General features: G+C 40.2%; 1 protein-coding gene across 3 annotated transcripts in view; it reads right to left on the bottom strand.

The window, feature by feature from the left end:
• Positions 1-17,105, bottom strand: part of LOC134883968 (ethanolamine kinase 1-like) — a 42,926-nt gene that overhangs the window by 20,344 nt on the left and 5,477 nt on the right. The window contains exons 1-3 of one of the 3 annotated variants that reach the window (XM_063912538.1): positions 9,658-10,140; positions 4,660-4,922; positions 3,081-3,233 (exon numbers count right to left, since the gene is read on the bottom strand). In XM_063912538.1, the coding sequence (XP_063768608.1) occupies positions 3,081-3,233; positions 4,660-4,922; positions 9,658-9,798 (557 nt within the window). In that variant the 5' untranslated portion in view covers positions 9,799-10,140. Of the gene's footprint in view, positions 1-3,080; positions 3,234-4,659; positions 4,923-9,657; positions 10,141-17,105 lie in introns of those variants that run through there. The other 2 variants (XM_063912522.1, XM_063912530.1) reach the window with 2 other exon arrangements.

The following is a 17,105-nucleotide window of genomic DNA, read 5'->3' as shown; positions in this document are numbered from 1 at the left end:
GTTGAATGGTGAATCACACTGATTCCTTTTCAGCACGATCCATTGCTTTAAACTTAACAAACTGACTTTACCATAGAAAACCCACCATTACTTCGAGTCAAAAGCTAAATGAAAGACTTCCATTGACTTAAAATGGAAACCTGTCGTCTTGCCATCAGATCTTTTCCTCTCCTTTTCACCAGAAACACTGCATCAAGTGCGTTCGCCTCCTGCTCCTTGTCAAGTCTCTGTAAGGTAATTAGTGGAGTTTCCTCCTCTGGCGCTTCATTATCAATGTGCCTTATTTACATACGATTTCAAACACCAGCCGAGCACTGGCATTTTTTTCCTTTTTGCAGTTTTATGCGATTCGTGGGAGTGCAAACGGGAGACGTAGCGGGGGGCCTTTGGGAGAAGAAGAAGAGGTTGCACTCTTTACTTTTCTGCCTTTTCTCTCCCATCTCTGACTTGTACTGTGCTCACTCTCTCTCTCTCTGCGAACCGTGCAGCTGCTCCCAGCCTCTTCTTCCTCGCTGTATCGGTCTCTCTCTTTGCACAGCGGGTGGTTTGGGAGCTGGAGACCTCCTCTGCAGGTGCAGCCTCTTCCTGCTGCCTCTCCCTCGCCTTTCTTTTACCATTTCCTCTGAAGATCACATTCATACCACTCACTCATTCACACTCAAGTACAAAAGTTTCTCTGATGCCTGTTTAAAAAAATCACTTTCCCTTCATTTTTTATTCTTGGTTCTCTCTGTCTGTGTGTGTGTGTGTGTGTGTGTGTGTGTGTGTGTGTGTGTGTGTGTGTGTGTGTGCGTGTGTGCGTGCGTGCGTGCGTGCGTGCGTGCGTGCGTGCGTGCGTGTGTGTTATAGATCATTAGTGTTACAGATTAACCTCGTAAATATCATATTTTGAATCTAAAATCCCCAATAATTTACTGTAGAGATATATTTTGGACTTTGTTGGCGTTTTCAAAAAACTTTATTACATTTTCCTGATTATTGATATTTTCCTGATCATTTTCAGTTGTTCTGCACATCTGTGTTTGAGCAGCAGTGGACTGGGTCACACAAATGTCTCACAATATAGCACCATCTATTGGGCCTCTGAATGTGGTGCAGCCTGTTTCTGCAGATGAGTATTGTGTTGAGAATTATCCAGATTTAGCCAAACACTCATCCCTTTTCGTATGAGTTTGTATGAAAACATAGCTCTTTGCACTAATTAAAGGAGCTTTCTAACAACTTTTGATTCTTCAAAACATTCTTCTGTTGAAACTGAATCTTAAAAGAGCAAAGATACTTTAATATAAGAGTACATGTTGACAAGGTTAATAAATAAGACTCCTCATATTCTCCAGAGACCTCAGTCCAATACTTCCAACTCTATGTTCCTTACTTTGGCATTGTGTCGTTTTATATCTCTCTCAGTGTTTGTTGAATTTCCCCTGAATGTAAAAGTGAAAAAGTGGAGGTAATTTAAGGTTGTTTCAATGAATTTTAGATGGCCATTTTGTCTGAAATAACAATCATTTGTATCTTACATTGCTATTTTATGTTTCCTAAAAACCCCAACACAACACCAACACATTAACAGAATTAACTCCCGGAATACAGCAATAAAAAAAGAGGGGGAGTTGTTTTCATTTTGTTGGTTTGTGAAGCATTTTTTGTACCTAAAGTGCTGTTTAAATAAAGTTGGATTTGATTTGATCTCTTAGATACTGTATTTTGTGGAGCTTTAGTCTCTCTGAATCCAGGGAGCCCTTATCATAAAGTCTCCTCCACAGTTCCTCCTTGAATGGATTTCCTACTCCTAGTAACGAACGTCTTCTGCCAAAATTCAAAGCAACCCAGTTGTTCAGAAGCGACTCAGAGACTCTTCCAGCTTGAGTTTGCGTGTACTTCCGACCCCTCTGCTGCGTACATAAACAAAGTTGAACGTTTGACCGATAAGGGAGAGCTCTGCAGGAAGCTCGTGGCCCCGAGCGTCTGTTTCTTTGTAGTGTCTCGAAGGCCCCCTCTCAACTCTAACCTGTGACCCCTGCCAGAGATAAAGCAAGCCCCCGCCTCGTCTCTCCGACCAATCACGGCTCGCAGCGAAGGCCTCTGTCCACGAGGGGACGGAGGTGAATGTGAGAGTCCGGCACGGGCTGCTCAATAACTTTCAAAAGACAATATATGGGCGGACAGGAGCGGCTTTGAGAAATGTGCATATGGCATGTGAGAAAATGATAAGGCATCAGTGGAAGTGCTGCTGCCGAAAAGATAAAGACGTGGAAAAGGTTGCTGGTTTCTGTCAGAGGGATGACGACAAAAATCTACTTCTGTTATTTTAATACTGAGGTCCTGAGGGCCCAGGGTCCCGGGTCAACAGGTATTTATTTAACACTTGTGTCATTTCCACGAAAGCAGATAATTGACAGCTCTGTTCTCCCCGGGACGGTTGACCACGCACTAAGACCTGCCAAAATGAAACGTTTCAGTTTTGAGGACTTTGATTTTGTTGGTTTAAGGTCCATGAGTTGGTGAAATGACCCTCTTTCAAATGTTTTCAGGTGTCTCGATTACATGAAAATGTTCTAAAAAGGACATTAAATATGCACTTCATGGCCAAAAAACACTGAAATCAGTTGCGTAGCCCGTTGGATGATTTATGTCATAATCCAGCAAGTATCTGAACCTTGCATTCAACGTTCAAGAGTCTTTTATCAGTCAGGCATTTCTGTTGGCATTGTCCTTTGAGCCACCTTTATTCCTCACCATAAGATGTTTGTTTTCTTCGGTTTCAAGGCCACTGCGAGAGAAATTTGCTCGCCATGCCATGAGCAACTCTATTCACACATTGGCTCCATACACCATTATATAGACCTTGTACTATAGGGACTGGGCAGAATGATTCAGCATTGTCACATACAACATAATGTCTTCATAACTTCAGGGTACAGTGCATATGTGAAAATAGGAGAATGCTCTGCAATGCAATTATTGTTGCTAGGATTTTGTATAATCTGTAAAAAAAGACCTTATTTCAGACGTCTCTCCAACAACACGTCTGCTATGGTATCTAAAACACATTGGGAGGATTTTGTCATAAGCAGTACCTTTTCTTGAAGAGCTGCTCCGCCGGGCTGCTGCTGTTACTGCTCTGTACCAGCGTGAGAAAGTGGGACATTTTTGTCCAGAGAAGAGGTTCAGCAGGGACACCGCATTTTGGCTGAATGGAGTGGATTCTCCCCATCTCTGCTGCGATCAATCTGTGGAGAGAAAACATTTTCTCAGATGATCCTTGGCCGACGCTGTTATTGCACAAACAACCATTATCAGAGGAGAAACACAACTCCCTTTCCATCTAGTCTTCTTATCTCCTCCTTCTTCTCAAAAAATGGGCCTTGTTGCATCCGTGACCTTTTGACTACTTGAGTGCTCGTTCTGGAGGCATCTCAGTGGTGACATAGAGATTTCTGGGCTTTCCCTACAGAGGGTATCAGCAGAGCGGGGGTGATGGATGCGTATCACGGCCCTGGCTGTCCTACTGTCCTATGGTGAGAATAATGATGCTGGACTGTTATCATGAGGATGATGAATGAAACCGGGGGCATGACTAAACAACGTTGCCCAACGTGAAACATGACTTAAGTTATTTAGAAACACCTGCATTAGCACAACTGAAAGGCTTAACATGACCTTGAACCACCCCTGACTGTTTACTTAGAAAATAAAAGGTCAAGGTTTCAGATTTCTTTCAATTAACCGGTGGAATTGATACAGTCTGACCACGGCATGGACCTGGGAATAATAGCCATGGGCATTTATAGGCTTTTATTGTCTATTTTTATATGGTATTGTAGAAATAGCTACCATTCACTCTCAATGAAACTGAAGTGTTAACGGATCTTCTGAATTATGTTTCAACTTTTAAAGTGAAAATGCAAATAATAGCCTTGTTGAAGAATCCTTTTCTTAATGTAATGTGATATCACTGCAGTTACAGGTCATTATGACTTGACTCAACAAATCGTTGTTATATATTAATGAATCAGGGGTTTTCCTAGCAAGATATAGTATATCAAATATAGTATGAGGTGATACTGTGGCGCTGATTTGTATATAAGATATATCACGAGAACATGACAACGTATACAAGATGGCGCCGCGGACGTAAACAACAACGCAGTGTCAGAGCTCCGTAAAAACAAAGCTGTCTCTGCCGTCTGACGCTCTGTTTGACACGGTTTTCATATTTTTGGAGTATTTATACTGTTTTTGATGAACAGATATATTGTTTTCTGGCACCCCTGTTACCCGGTTTAGAAAAAATAAACCCTGATGGAAAAACAGCTCCTTCATAAAGGTGCATTTCACAAATGAAAATCTTTAAAAAAAAACAGATACAATCAATAAAGCAAGCAAATGAAAAAATGGTGCAATTTCATGCAGTTTTAGAATGACTTGTTGTAGATTGAACTCTTCAACAGCGAAGTATGAAGCAATGTTCAAATGTATATCACTTTTGTCTATTTTATTGCCAAATTCCTACACAATGCTCATCATAGTGTTGTTTTAAAGCTGGGAGTGAGAGAACTGTGAAAGTGAAATATGATCCAGGACATTCCCAAACCCTCTGCACACACACTCTCTAAATTAACTCAATGAAAATGTGAGAGCTGTTCTGGCAGAGACCTGTAGATGGAGGGTTGCAGGAGCAGCTCATCATCCAGCACGGTTCCTCTCACAAACTCGTAGCAGATGCCGTTCTGGAAGCTGCAGTAGATCTGAGGGCCGCACCCGTGGGCGTGGAGGACCTGAAACATCTCCACCTCCCGGTCCCTGTTCACGAAGAGCTCCGTCATCCGGCCGTACAGACGCACCAGCACACAGCCCGGCTCCTGCAGGGGCGCCACGTAGCATCCGATCAGCTGGTTGGTGATGCCCTCAGTGAATCTCTGGAGAGGAAATAAAGAGGGAAATTAAAGTTTTGAGATCTGACCAAAAGGGATTTTCTTTTTGTACTAAAAAAGTCTGTTTTCTGACTTTGATTTGATTTTGATTGAGTACAATCTTAACCAAGATGGGTCCTGCTTTATAAGCTTGTGCCATGGCCTTGCCTTGTAAAGGGACTGCGACAAAGACATACAGCCACGTGAAAAATGAGTAAGACTTAAAAACAGAAAAGACGATACAGGTATTCCCAGCACATGCAACTGTAGTTGAATGACCGAAGTACAGCCGCAGAGAGCTACAGCCTGACCTTGTTTACACTAAAGAACACAATGTACTGTGCGTGTGTGTGTGTGTGTGTGTGTGTGTGTGTGTGTGTGTGTGTGTGTGTGTGTGTGTGTGTGTGTGTGTGTGTGTGTGTGTGTGTGTGTGTGTGTGTGTACCACAGTCACCACTGTTTGCCTGCAGAGGCCCCATTGGACGTCTGTTGTCATTCAGTGGTTTCTCAAAGTCTCTCACTCTCTAGCCTCAGTCTCTACAGCTTTCCCTGAGCTTCTGATAGGACCCACATCTTTTCATCTAGATGGAAAGCGAACAAACATGCCCACCTTGACATCTGATCAAGTATTTATGTGGCACATGAAGGGACACTTGGGTACTTTCCACTGGCTTTCACACTGTTATCAATGTCTCTTTAATTATATCGTTCCACCGGGCAACATTTCAGCTTTACTGTAAACTGCGTTTCCCTTAATCTAAGTCCTGTATTGTCATTTCAAAATAAAAATGTTATATTCAGAGAACTTTGTTAAGGCCTCTCTTTACCCAAATAAATGTATATATATGGTGTAGCTAAACCGAGTGCTAAACAAGCCATGACCATACTCAGGATTGCCTCTAAATTTGCATATCAGTTCTTAAATGCATCTTAATTATGGATAATTTGTAAAACGCTTTCTCTTTTATTCCAAAAAATCTCTCTGTTAATTTATATTTGTTTATTCCTTTAATCCCTACATTTGATCCATTGTCTTATCAATTTAAAAAACTATGAATATACGTTTTAATTGTTAAATTATTTGGTATTTAACAGGAATAATGCACTTTTATAACAATTGACATACAGTAGCAGTTCTTCTGTAGTCCCTGGAGAGACTTTTGGTTTTAAAGTCACAAAAATACCTATTTTAATATTTAAAAAACACATTTATGAAAAGAAAACGTTGAAAATAGCGATATAGAGGCTCCCAATAAAGCTAATTCTGATAGAAAAATAGTATTGCACAGCAAAACGCTCTAAAAAGGATCGATAGAAAATAAAAGTTAGTCAAATAGATGAAAATACAAAAATACAGGATGGTGAGTCTGAAATAAAACCCCTTGCATACAAAGTTAAAGACACAGGTGTCACAGTGGGAACTATCTGTCCTTCCTTTCATATATTCCAAACAGACAAACACAATACATCATTAAAGGGACTTTTGGGACCAGAGGCTGAAGGGAGACATCCAGTCTTTGTGTACTCGGCTGGACCTTGTGTAGATTGAGAGGTCACTCACCCAATGTGCCGCCACCTTACAAACATAAACCCTATTTCTCTGAAAGATTGGACCTTGTGTTTGCACATGGGACCAGAATGGGATTGTCCTGTCAGACGCTCCGACAACACTACGCATCTGTTCCCAGGGTTGATAAAATAAAAAATGTCTACTTTTGTTGTGAGGTTACCTTGGCTTTTCTGTTGGTTTCATATCGGTTTTTTATATATACTGCAAGATGAGACATTTGAGTTTTGTGTTCCATTGTAACACCATGCTCTTGATGTTTCCCATTCAATTAAGAACAATTAAAACATCAACTAGTTCTACTTTCAGGCCCTGACACACCAAGATTAAGCTTAAGTGAATCAGTGCACAATTAGTCAAATGGAAAGTGAGGAAAACAAGTAAACTACAAAGTCAAGAGGACATCTTCATCGTTGTATTTTGACAATGACATGGCCAATTTAAGAAGCTAAGTGAAAGGAGAGAGTGCTGTGGAAATGGTTGGGAAATGTGGCTTTGTTTTAATAAACGTATCATAGCTTATATACCTGCAGTCTTAGGGCATCTGATTTCCCTATATTCAGAGTACCACCACCTGCTAGTAAGGAGAGTAAGTTGCCGGATGGCTGTTGTTTTTCCGGCGTGTTCAACTGAGACTTACTGGATGATGGTTAGGGGTGTTGGGGCCTTAAGACATGGTTGCAACTTGCCATTTAAAACAGCTAGCCGGTGATAGTCTATATTAACTTTAACCACTTCTATGAAAAGTAATAAAAACCAAACATTGTCAGTGTGTCTCTCAACAATATCTGACCTCTACAGAATATGGTGCTCAACTCCAGTCCCATTGTTTCCTCAATGTAAACTTAAAACCATCTTCACTGCAATTCATATTTTATGACCTTGCAGGCTTTAATAAATGTAGCTTTTCTATATTTGTATTGGGAAAAAAAAAACTTGTTTTGACTATAACACTGGCTCAAAAAACAAAAACCAAATGTCTCAAAGATCTAATATAACTCTGGCTGATTATCATTCTTTGCAACATGAAAGCATGCTTGAAGAGTCAATTTCCGCACAGCCATTTAAAGAGTATTCTGTCCTGTAACAGGTGCACACCCACACAGTCCTGCAACAGAGCCTGTTACTAATCACACCTGTGGTTGGTTAGTACATGAGTGCTTACGGGTGTAGGTGTGAGTTAATCTGTGCAGAGACTTTTTATGCACCCTGTTTGGTTTGTTAACTCAAACGAAACATTTAATCAGCTTCTCTGCCTGGCTGCACGCTGATGATTTGTTGACAATTCCAACAAAGTTTATTCAAACAAGAGAATACATCTTTAACCATGTTGACAAGAAGAGGGAAGAGCAGCATTAAGACTTCTTTGTGGCATTAAAGTGAGAAGAAAAACATGGAACTGTGCCTCGGAAATGCACGCAATATGGTCTCAGTCAAGATGGCAGTTTGTAAAATATCTCTCAAATAACAATAAACAAGTTCACTGTAGTTTATGAAGCATCTTTGGAAAAGAAGCCATGAGGGAAATTGCCTGTGCAACTGCTCAATTTGCAGTAACACAAAGAGTGAACCAGCATGAAGTCAGCTTTATATCCCCTGTGAAAACAACAAGTCTACCGTTAACTACTCTGGTGAATGGATGTTTTATGAAAATAAGTGTAGGGAAGAAATATTTCATTTACTGTTCGACCCCTCCACATCTTCCTTTACTCATCCGTGCAGCCCATTTTGTGTGAAGATACTCAACAAATACAATCAGCAGGACAGAAACTACCACTATTTACAAATGTCATGGTGATATTGTGCAGTGACACTGTGAATGAAAGGTCCATTGAGATGTCATGTGACGTAATAAAGGGGCATTCAAAATCTAGGTCAGGGTTAGGGTGTCACAGTCTGTGAGGATTCAATAAACTATAGTGACACTCAAACATGACTTTTTCAACAAAATACCATTAGTGGACAGTGTTGGGTGTAACGCGTTACAAAAGTAACCGAGTTACAGTAATGTATTACTTTTTGCTGTAACGCAGTAATATAACGCATTACTTCTGAAATGTGGGTAATATAATACCCGTGTTTTGTTTCTAAGAATTCACAAACATCGCGAGACATTCCGACACCAGAGACATAACTGTGCGGGTAGAATAGTTACTCAGTAAGCCTGTTAACTATTGGTTAAGAGAGCTGCAGAAACAGATTCACAATGCAGAGCTGCAGGTTCACAATGCAGAGCTGCAGGTTCACAATGCAGAGCTGCAGGCTCAGAGAAAAGAAAAGAGAAAGACAGGAGTGCGTGCAGGCCGAAGCAACAGGTCACTCTCTCTGGGTCTGCATGCCTCTTGAACCCCGAGAAGTTCAGAGACTCGTGGCAGGGTGTTGAAGATATGCAGCCTCCGTCAGCTGTGGAATCGCCGGCTTTTAGAAAGCTTGTCAGCCAAATCCCCGTTAACACACCAATGACAAGGTGAGCTAACGCTGAATAGAGACTCGTTCATGTACAGCAGGTTACAGGGCCGTGCAGAGGCTCCACTAACATGTTAATAATAACACACAGAGACGTCATGTTACCGGTATCACATATTATTCAGCCCACTTAAACAGAGCATGAGTTTAATTTCTAGCTCATTTCCTAGTTTTCAGCATGAACTGCCAGATAGATAGATAGCTTTAATTAATGAGCTTTATTAAACTACATTTTAGCATTTAAAGCCAAACTTTTGCGGTTATTTTGGTGAAAGTAACTCAAAGTAACGCAACATTAGTGTAACGCATTACGTATCAGAGACAGTAATATTGTATTACTTTAAAAAGACAGTTATATGTTCTGTATTACATTTTGGAAGTAACTTGCCCATCACGATTAGTGGATACCAACCATAATACGTGCACTTGCTCCAGATGTCTAAAATAAACCTGGTGACCCCTGGACAGCATCCTAACAACCCAAGCTTTCAACAAAACTTGGAAACTTCACTCATTTACTGCTAACTAAAGGGTTCAACAACAGAGAAGCATTTTTCTGTATAATACAAGGATTAAATCAATCATGAACAACCAAGTCTCAGAAAACCAACCAACCTCACAACCAATATGGAGATGCAATCATAAACAGATAATGTGGTTGAGAAAGTCTATGTTTTGCACAGATACTGAGACACAAACATCCACTTGCCTTCATCTGAATGTCCCGTGCATCCCAACGAGGACGGAGTCTGCCCAGGAGATCCAGGATTCCTTTTTGAGGTTCATGTTCGTCGATATGAAGGTCGAAATGAAGAAGCTGATTCATAGCACCACCACACTTACTGTCCATCTTCAACAAGGCAGATGTTAGGTTTCAAGAAAAAGTTTGAGGTCCAGAGATCTTCAGAAACAAATTTCTACTCTGTTGGAAGACCAAAGCATCCTCCGGCCACTGGCTGCTTGGTTTGGAAGGTTTGAGGCAAGGCAAAAATGATCAAAAGAAGAGGTAGAAAAAAGTCTAAATAATCCACAACAGAGCGTGGTGATTTGCTTTTGTCAGGACACTTGGAGAGCCATTGCCGGTATTTGCAGGTGACTGAAGTTGTCAACTTGTGTGTCCAGTGAGTCAGCAGACCAGCTTATCAGGGGCCAATGTTCCTCTGGGCATCTTCATCCCCACTCTTGCGGAGTTTACATATTAACCACTGCAGGGACCTTTGCAGCAGGCGGAGCAGAGAGGTGGTGTTAAACTGAATTCATTGGGAGAAACTAAAGTGGATTTTTCATAATGAAGTGAGACGATGTGAGGTTGGTTGTTCAGTTAACCTCTTTGACTTTTACACTTACTCATTTAACTATGTGTGTGACTGCAAATGTGTGGGAGTGAGTCCAAAACCTTCAAATGAGTCAGCATTTTAGCACGTTTCATTTCTAAAAAAGGGTCTGTAGCTAACACCAGCTTACAAGATTTGAACGCTTTGTCCTACAACACAAAATACATCAGCAAATACTGCACTAGTGAATATCTGAAGCCTGAACTGTTGAGACCTATTTTAACAGACATCAGTCAACGGTACCAACCACAAAGACCTGACCAAATGGAGCTTAGCATATTTTTTCTCCATAAACTGAGCCATCTTTGCAGTTATTTTCTCTGATGCTTGAAGCCCCACCACGCTGTTCGAACTCTAAACTGAGCGTGCTGCAAACATTAATGCAGCCAGTCTCAAAAGCCGTACGCAGAATTTACATTACAGTTAACTTTATTGAAGTTCATTCAAGCTAAAAAGCAATCATACGCCAAAAATGAGGCCAATAAGATGACTTCTGTGAATCATTTTCAGATGCATTACACTTGGCTGCACCAGCAAAGACTTAGCGCGGGTGGAGTCTATTGTCTGACCCGAGTCACTAGAGAAGCCATTTAAATATCACAGAGTTAGTTAATTCAAACATGACCTTCCATGCTAGCTCAATGCCATGGAACATTTCAACATGATCACTGTGTAAACACAAGACGAACTTCATAAACATTGGAGCAGCATGTTCTCAGTCTGTTAAATTATTTAGATGTCGGGCCAATGTTTACCATTTCGCATCATTACAGTAATTACCTAGAAGTCACGAATGTGGTGATCGTCTTGAGCCGAATACTTTGCAAGCTTTTAGACGAAAAAGAAATTCAGTTGCCATCAAAGAGCGCCTCATCATCAAAGATGTTGTGTATTGAAAGAGAGATGAGTGTCTGGATTAAAAATGTAAGGGTCAGGCGGGAGAATGGAGAAGTGGAGTCGGTGTTTGTGTGGCATGTACCTCTCAAGCACAGCCGAACAAAGGCTGGTGGAAAGAGAGATGACAGACAATAATCCAGGCACGTATACTGTAATGACACTTATGCGGATGCACTTACTGTATGTCTGGCTTCCCTTTCTTACTTGTTCCTCCTGATTGTTGGTATGGAGAACTGACATCTACATTCAGGTCTTTTGGCCTTGAAAATTAATCATTCATGAAAGACCAACAAAGTTGTGTTGAAGACAGCGTTAAAGACTACCAAAACTGAGTTAATGGTGCTGGAGTTTCTCCTGACTTCTTGACATGATCTACACTAAGAGTCTTTTTCCCTGGAGTCCTATTAGCATTGGATCCATGAGGTAAGTCTATTCAGAAATGAGGGAATAAAGGAAGTACAGGGAGAATAAAAGGAGAAAGAGTATTTCATTTGAAAGTGCTTTTATTGGAAGTGCTGTGAGGAAGTTTTCAAGATTTGTGCATAAATAATTAATCAAAGTAGATATTTTATTCAAAATCATAAATGAAGTTTACCTTATGGTGACTTTTGAATAGTCAGGGGTCACCAAAGACATCGCTTCGGCACAATGAGGTCCAATTCCCATCCAGGTTTACTCCTTCCTATTTCATGATGGAGTCAGATCTGATTGTAGCTTCTCTGACATCTTAATAAAGTGTCTTTCTTAAAGCGTTTAGAAGATAGGCCTTAATTACAGCGACAAGCTTCTGTTTTGGCACTTCTTTTTGTGAGTTCAGAGTAAAGTGATGTTTAAGACCAGCTTTGTTTTTGCAACAGTCCCTGTAAAGACGCAACATCTATAATCAAATGAACAGACACCGTTTTCTAGCATGTACAAGTATATTTCATTTTAAACACAAAGCAAACTCTGTATGTTGACAATAAATATGATCCTAGCTGGAGAAGTTTATGACCATTTGTACAGGTGGGTGAAACGGCGTTGTTCGAGGTCAGAGTCAGATGGTTTAAGGCCATGACCTTTCTCAAAAAGCAGTAGTTTTTAATAAGTTACGAGTTCAAATTAAAAGAGATCAAAATGAATTGTTTCTGCATTTAAACATTCTCAAGACCTCTAGACTCTTGGACAAGAAAAGATCCAATATGTTCTCATCAACAAGACTCTTCCTGAGCAAACAGCGGTTACAATAATCCAGAAAAAGATCATGTTTATAGTTTAGTTTGTAATGTTGTATCATGTGTACATATTTATTCATCAAACTGTACAGCATGTGTTTGAATTCCTGTCAAAATCATTTGCATATCTACACATTTTTCATGGGTTTTTTTTGTGTTCTTATTGATATTTACGTTCTCGTTCGTTTGAATTAAGTGTTTTAAAGAACATTTGCAATAATGAAATGTGCTACTCCGTTTGGACACAAATCATTATTTTATGAGGTTTAATTTAGATACTATAAACCTCAAATGCCAACGAAGATTCAATTATTGCAGGTGCATTGCCAAAAAGGAGATGTAGTGTTCTTCCGGTAAAAGACAAGAACAGTCACATTATTTTTATAAAACTACTTCAAAATGAGAAGGAGATACCAATGTGTTTAGATATGGCGAACTGAAAGATAATAATACAAATTGCATTATTATACTTGCATTCCAGATATTTCCAAAATGGCAAGAAAGGGTGATTTTATGTTCCACTAAGAGAACATTTGAATGACTGTATAAACCGCACCACTTAATCAACTGTCTTAACCATTTCAAATGAATTTGTCCTTCACAGCGCAACACTTGCAACACAAAAGCTGCGGCTCCTTTTCTTCTCCGGGCTTCTTGTCGTCTTTCAGAAGTTTTTGAAAAGAGAAAATTTCTTTTTATTACACAGCAAACAGTTGTTGGTGTCCTTTATCGCACATGTCTTTGAAGAGAAAAGAGAGGTAGAGCTATGCAGACATTTAACCTTTTTATATAGTCTCACAATTGAGGCTCTCAAGGCCTTTCATTTGTGAAGTTCCTGTGGAAAAAAATCAGGGAGCTTGGACTCATTACATCTACCGGTACAGTATATTTATATTTCAGCTCCAATCAAAGCTAGCCAATATGCCATCCCTATGTATTTTCTCCTCTGAGCCCTGCCTCCCCACTATAATTTCCACAGACATTTTGTGTGCAAATGCAGTAATAGACACATTTATCACATCAAAAGGGATTCAATTTTCTTTTCAATCATCCACCGGTATGAATAGCGCCACATCCTCTGCGGCCAACAATGAGGGGCCATTACCGTGAGCCAGAGGATGGCTTTGCCTTCTCTTTGCATTCAAGGGGAAAGTGTGTCAAACGGTTTGCTGACGCTAACGTTTGTTCTAGGCAAATGGAGACAGCTTTCAGACAGGTTAGTATCCAATTTTATTGTCAGACAAATGTCATTTTTGTTTGGGGCCGCGGTAATCATTGGGCTCAGACACCGGTGTTCCTCCACAGTAAAGCCGGCAGTTAGTCCATTTAATACTCTAACTCTCATGTCAGTAACAGATTGCCGAGTCCAGACATGACACCCGCTGTCTCCTCATTATGTGAAGACGGTGACATGCATGATTCAGGCCCTGAGGTGAGGGAGGAAGGGGAGGGCTGATTGCCCCGAGACATTGTTGATCTTAAAGTAAATACTTTGCCACTGCAATTAATTGTTTGGTTGCACTGACAGATTTGAGAAGTGGGAGAGATATTTTCCGTCAAGCCTTGGAGGAGCTGCAGGAGTGTTGTCCTTGCAGCTACTGTTCGTCACTTACTGCTGCACTTCAGGCCTGAAAGCTTCTTCAGGTTTCTGAGGTGAAATAATCTTCAGTCGGTACTGTACAATACCAGAGTTTATTTCCAGTTGGAGTTTTGCTTGGATTGATAAGTACTTAAATTGAGAATGATATTTCAGGGCCACCCATGTACTGAGGCTCAGTCCCTGTAGCAGTCAAATTTTAAGGTGACCATCATTCCCTCTGTCTCCCCCTTTAACGCCGTATCTGCACTTAAGGCACGGGTAGCTAAAAAACACCCATAAAACCACTTAATAGAAGTGCATCGTTTTAATATTACATGACGGGTTTGGTTAATGCTTATTTATTAACAGAAATATTGGACCCAGTATTAAGTCCCAGATGTATTTAGAATATTTTTTAAGATAATGAAAGGTTATTTGACTTTAACCAGCTAATGGAAATGAAAGAGTATAACAGCTGCTTTCTGATTTATGAATTATACGGACTTTAAAGCAAGATAGAAAGTTGCCCCATCAGCTAACTAGAGTAATACATGTTTGCCTTAACCTGAAGGGTAATCTGTATGGTTTATTACTATTATGTTATGTTTAAGGACAAAAGTTAGTGGGGTACAATACTTATTTTCATTCTAAAAAGATGAAGTCCAAACAGCTTTTAACCAACTGCTTACATTTGTGTTTTGTTGGTAGGTTACTTTGAGCCCAAATCATTTAATCCCCTGTGCAGTATAATACAAATGAATGATGATTTAATATTTGCATTATTGTAACCTATTATTTAATTCACTTATTTACCCATGAATTGTGCAGCATTAGAGGTTTTCTAAGACACAGGTAGTGACTGCAAAAACTATATCATTTATCAAATAAAAGCAAAACATTTCTAAGAAAACTAAATAAACTTTACTTAAAAGAACAGAAAAGGGAAAACATTCTTCGAGTGTCAAATAAATATTAGTAAAATAATAAAGACAGACTTTCAATTAGCTTTTCATTTGGGATTTCACATGTTTCCCCAACTACTGGAACTGGCTAACTACTGCACAAAACCATCATATAATAATTGAGTGACTAAATATTCGGATTCTTTGAAGGATCTCGCCCCCCAAAAGCTTCCAAAGCTTGACTCTTGTTGACTTAATTCCATCAAATAAAGCATTTAAGGATCAAACCGTTGCCAGTGTCGGCACCATCGCGCTTTTTGCAGCAGCGAAAGTCTCTGTTGACTTTTCTCTCATCTCCTGCCACAACTTATACACGGCCTCTCGCTGCCAAACCGCCCGAGCCACAGCTGATGATCTCATGCCTGCAGCTAGCACCGGACGGCCCTCAAAGCTAAATCTTATATCTTTGGCTCCATCTCTCACCACAATATTTTGGGGTGTACACCGTTCAACAATGCTGTCTTGTCTTACTCCCGTGTCGATTCGAAGGGGCAACTCATAAGCTAAATCACTCTCAATTTATGCGTTTGAAGTCAACGGAGAGCTTGTGATGCAAGGACGAGGTTTATAGAGCATGGCGTCATGGCGCTAAAACGATCTCAAATGAAGAACGAGCCACGAAAACCACGTCAGCACACCAAGCAGAGGTAGCCCATTTAATTTTATGTTAAGCAGAGTGTATTCTAGTTGTGGTCTGGCTTCAGAATTTTATTTGAAGTTGGGGAAATGAACAATAATTCTCTGGATTGAGACCCTGCAAACTGAAAATAAGAAACATTTCTTATTAATGACACATTGAAAGTCATAAATAATGCAGTGCAAAGATGCTGTGCGTGGATTTATTTGACTGACTAATTTATTTCTCGGGATGAAATGAGCAGCAGCCGCTGAGGATGATGTTTAAAATACAGTATAGCTCAATATCAGCAGTCGCATGTGTTCGCATTCTGTCTTTCTACATTAAATATGTATTGCATAGGCTCGGGCCCCTGACCTTGGCTTGGGAGAGAGCTCGCATCATTTCATCTTGAAATAAAACGAGAGACTGCCAGCAATTATAGCACGTTAATTACACATTCACTTTCATCTGCTGGAAAATCACACAGATCTGCCTTCAATGCTGCTGTTGGCTCTCTTTTGAAAGCGCTGTACTGTATTTGAAAAACATCTGTCAAGTGCCTGTCCAGTTAATATCTGCGTGTCCTTACCTGTTTTGATTATGAGCTTTAATCTTGTTTAATCTTTGAGAGTCGAGGGAAGAAAGGAATAGAAGTTGGTATTACATTCCAGCAGAAATGAGTGAATACTTGCATGTATTAGCACAGACAGACCAGGGATTGTGATCTTGGGTTAAACATATACTGCAAAATACCATCCATTTACGCTTATATCCAAAGGGACACGAGTGCAATCAGGATTGAAAATACAAACTTAAAATAGCAAGAATCCTTTCTCCTGTAGCTTTCACACGCTTTAAAGTGCTACTACATTAGCTTCAAATAAGCCAAACCAAACATTTCTGCTACTAGGTTAGCTTCAAGTAAGCTAAACAATTAATTGTACTATGTTACCTTTACATAAGCCAAACCTTTCTTAGTGCGACATACAGAAGTGATTTTGTTTATTATCTTCTTTTTTTTTATGCCCAAGGTGCAGTGAAATGAAACAGGTGGGTTTTCAGATGATCTGGTATCAATTGTGAGCTTGTTGCAACCATTTTGGAGCCAGGATAGCAAACAGGCCTGTTTTTGTTGAGGGGAAAACACACATTTAAACACACACTCGCTTTCTCCTCTCAAAGAAAGACTCTTTATTCTGTCTCTAACAGACTCTCTTTAGTGGCTGTTGTAATTTCTCCTGTCAGGGAGTATAAGGAGGAGGTGGAGAGGTTTGATAAACACACAAACCACATTACCCCACCCCCCCCACCCCACCCACCCACTGTGTCTGTGTCAAAGAGCAATTTACATAGAGATGGTAATGTCGCTGCCATGCTAGATCGGAGGGCAGCAGCGCGGAACAGCGTCAGCCGCATCAGCCCAACTTGCAAGAACAGAGATTTTTAAAACTGGGAGAAATGAAATTAAGTCTGCGTGTGTACAGGGTAGAGAAGAGGAGAGGAATTCAATTAATCAGTACACATTAAATGATTCTAACCACATTCGGAAATG

This window comes from Eleginops maclovinus, chromosome 2, assembly GCF_036324505.1.
Source record: "Eleginops maclovinus isolate JMC-PN-2008 ecotype Puerto Natales chromosome 2, JC_Emac_rtc_rv5, whole genome shotgun sequence".
NCBI classification, from domain to species: Eukaryota; Metazoa; Chordata; class Actinopteri; order Perciformes; family Eleginopidae; genus Eleginops; species Eleginops maclovinus.
Note: the sequence above shows the minus strand (reverse complement) of the source record. Positions and strands in the feature narration are given on the sequence as shown.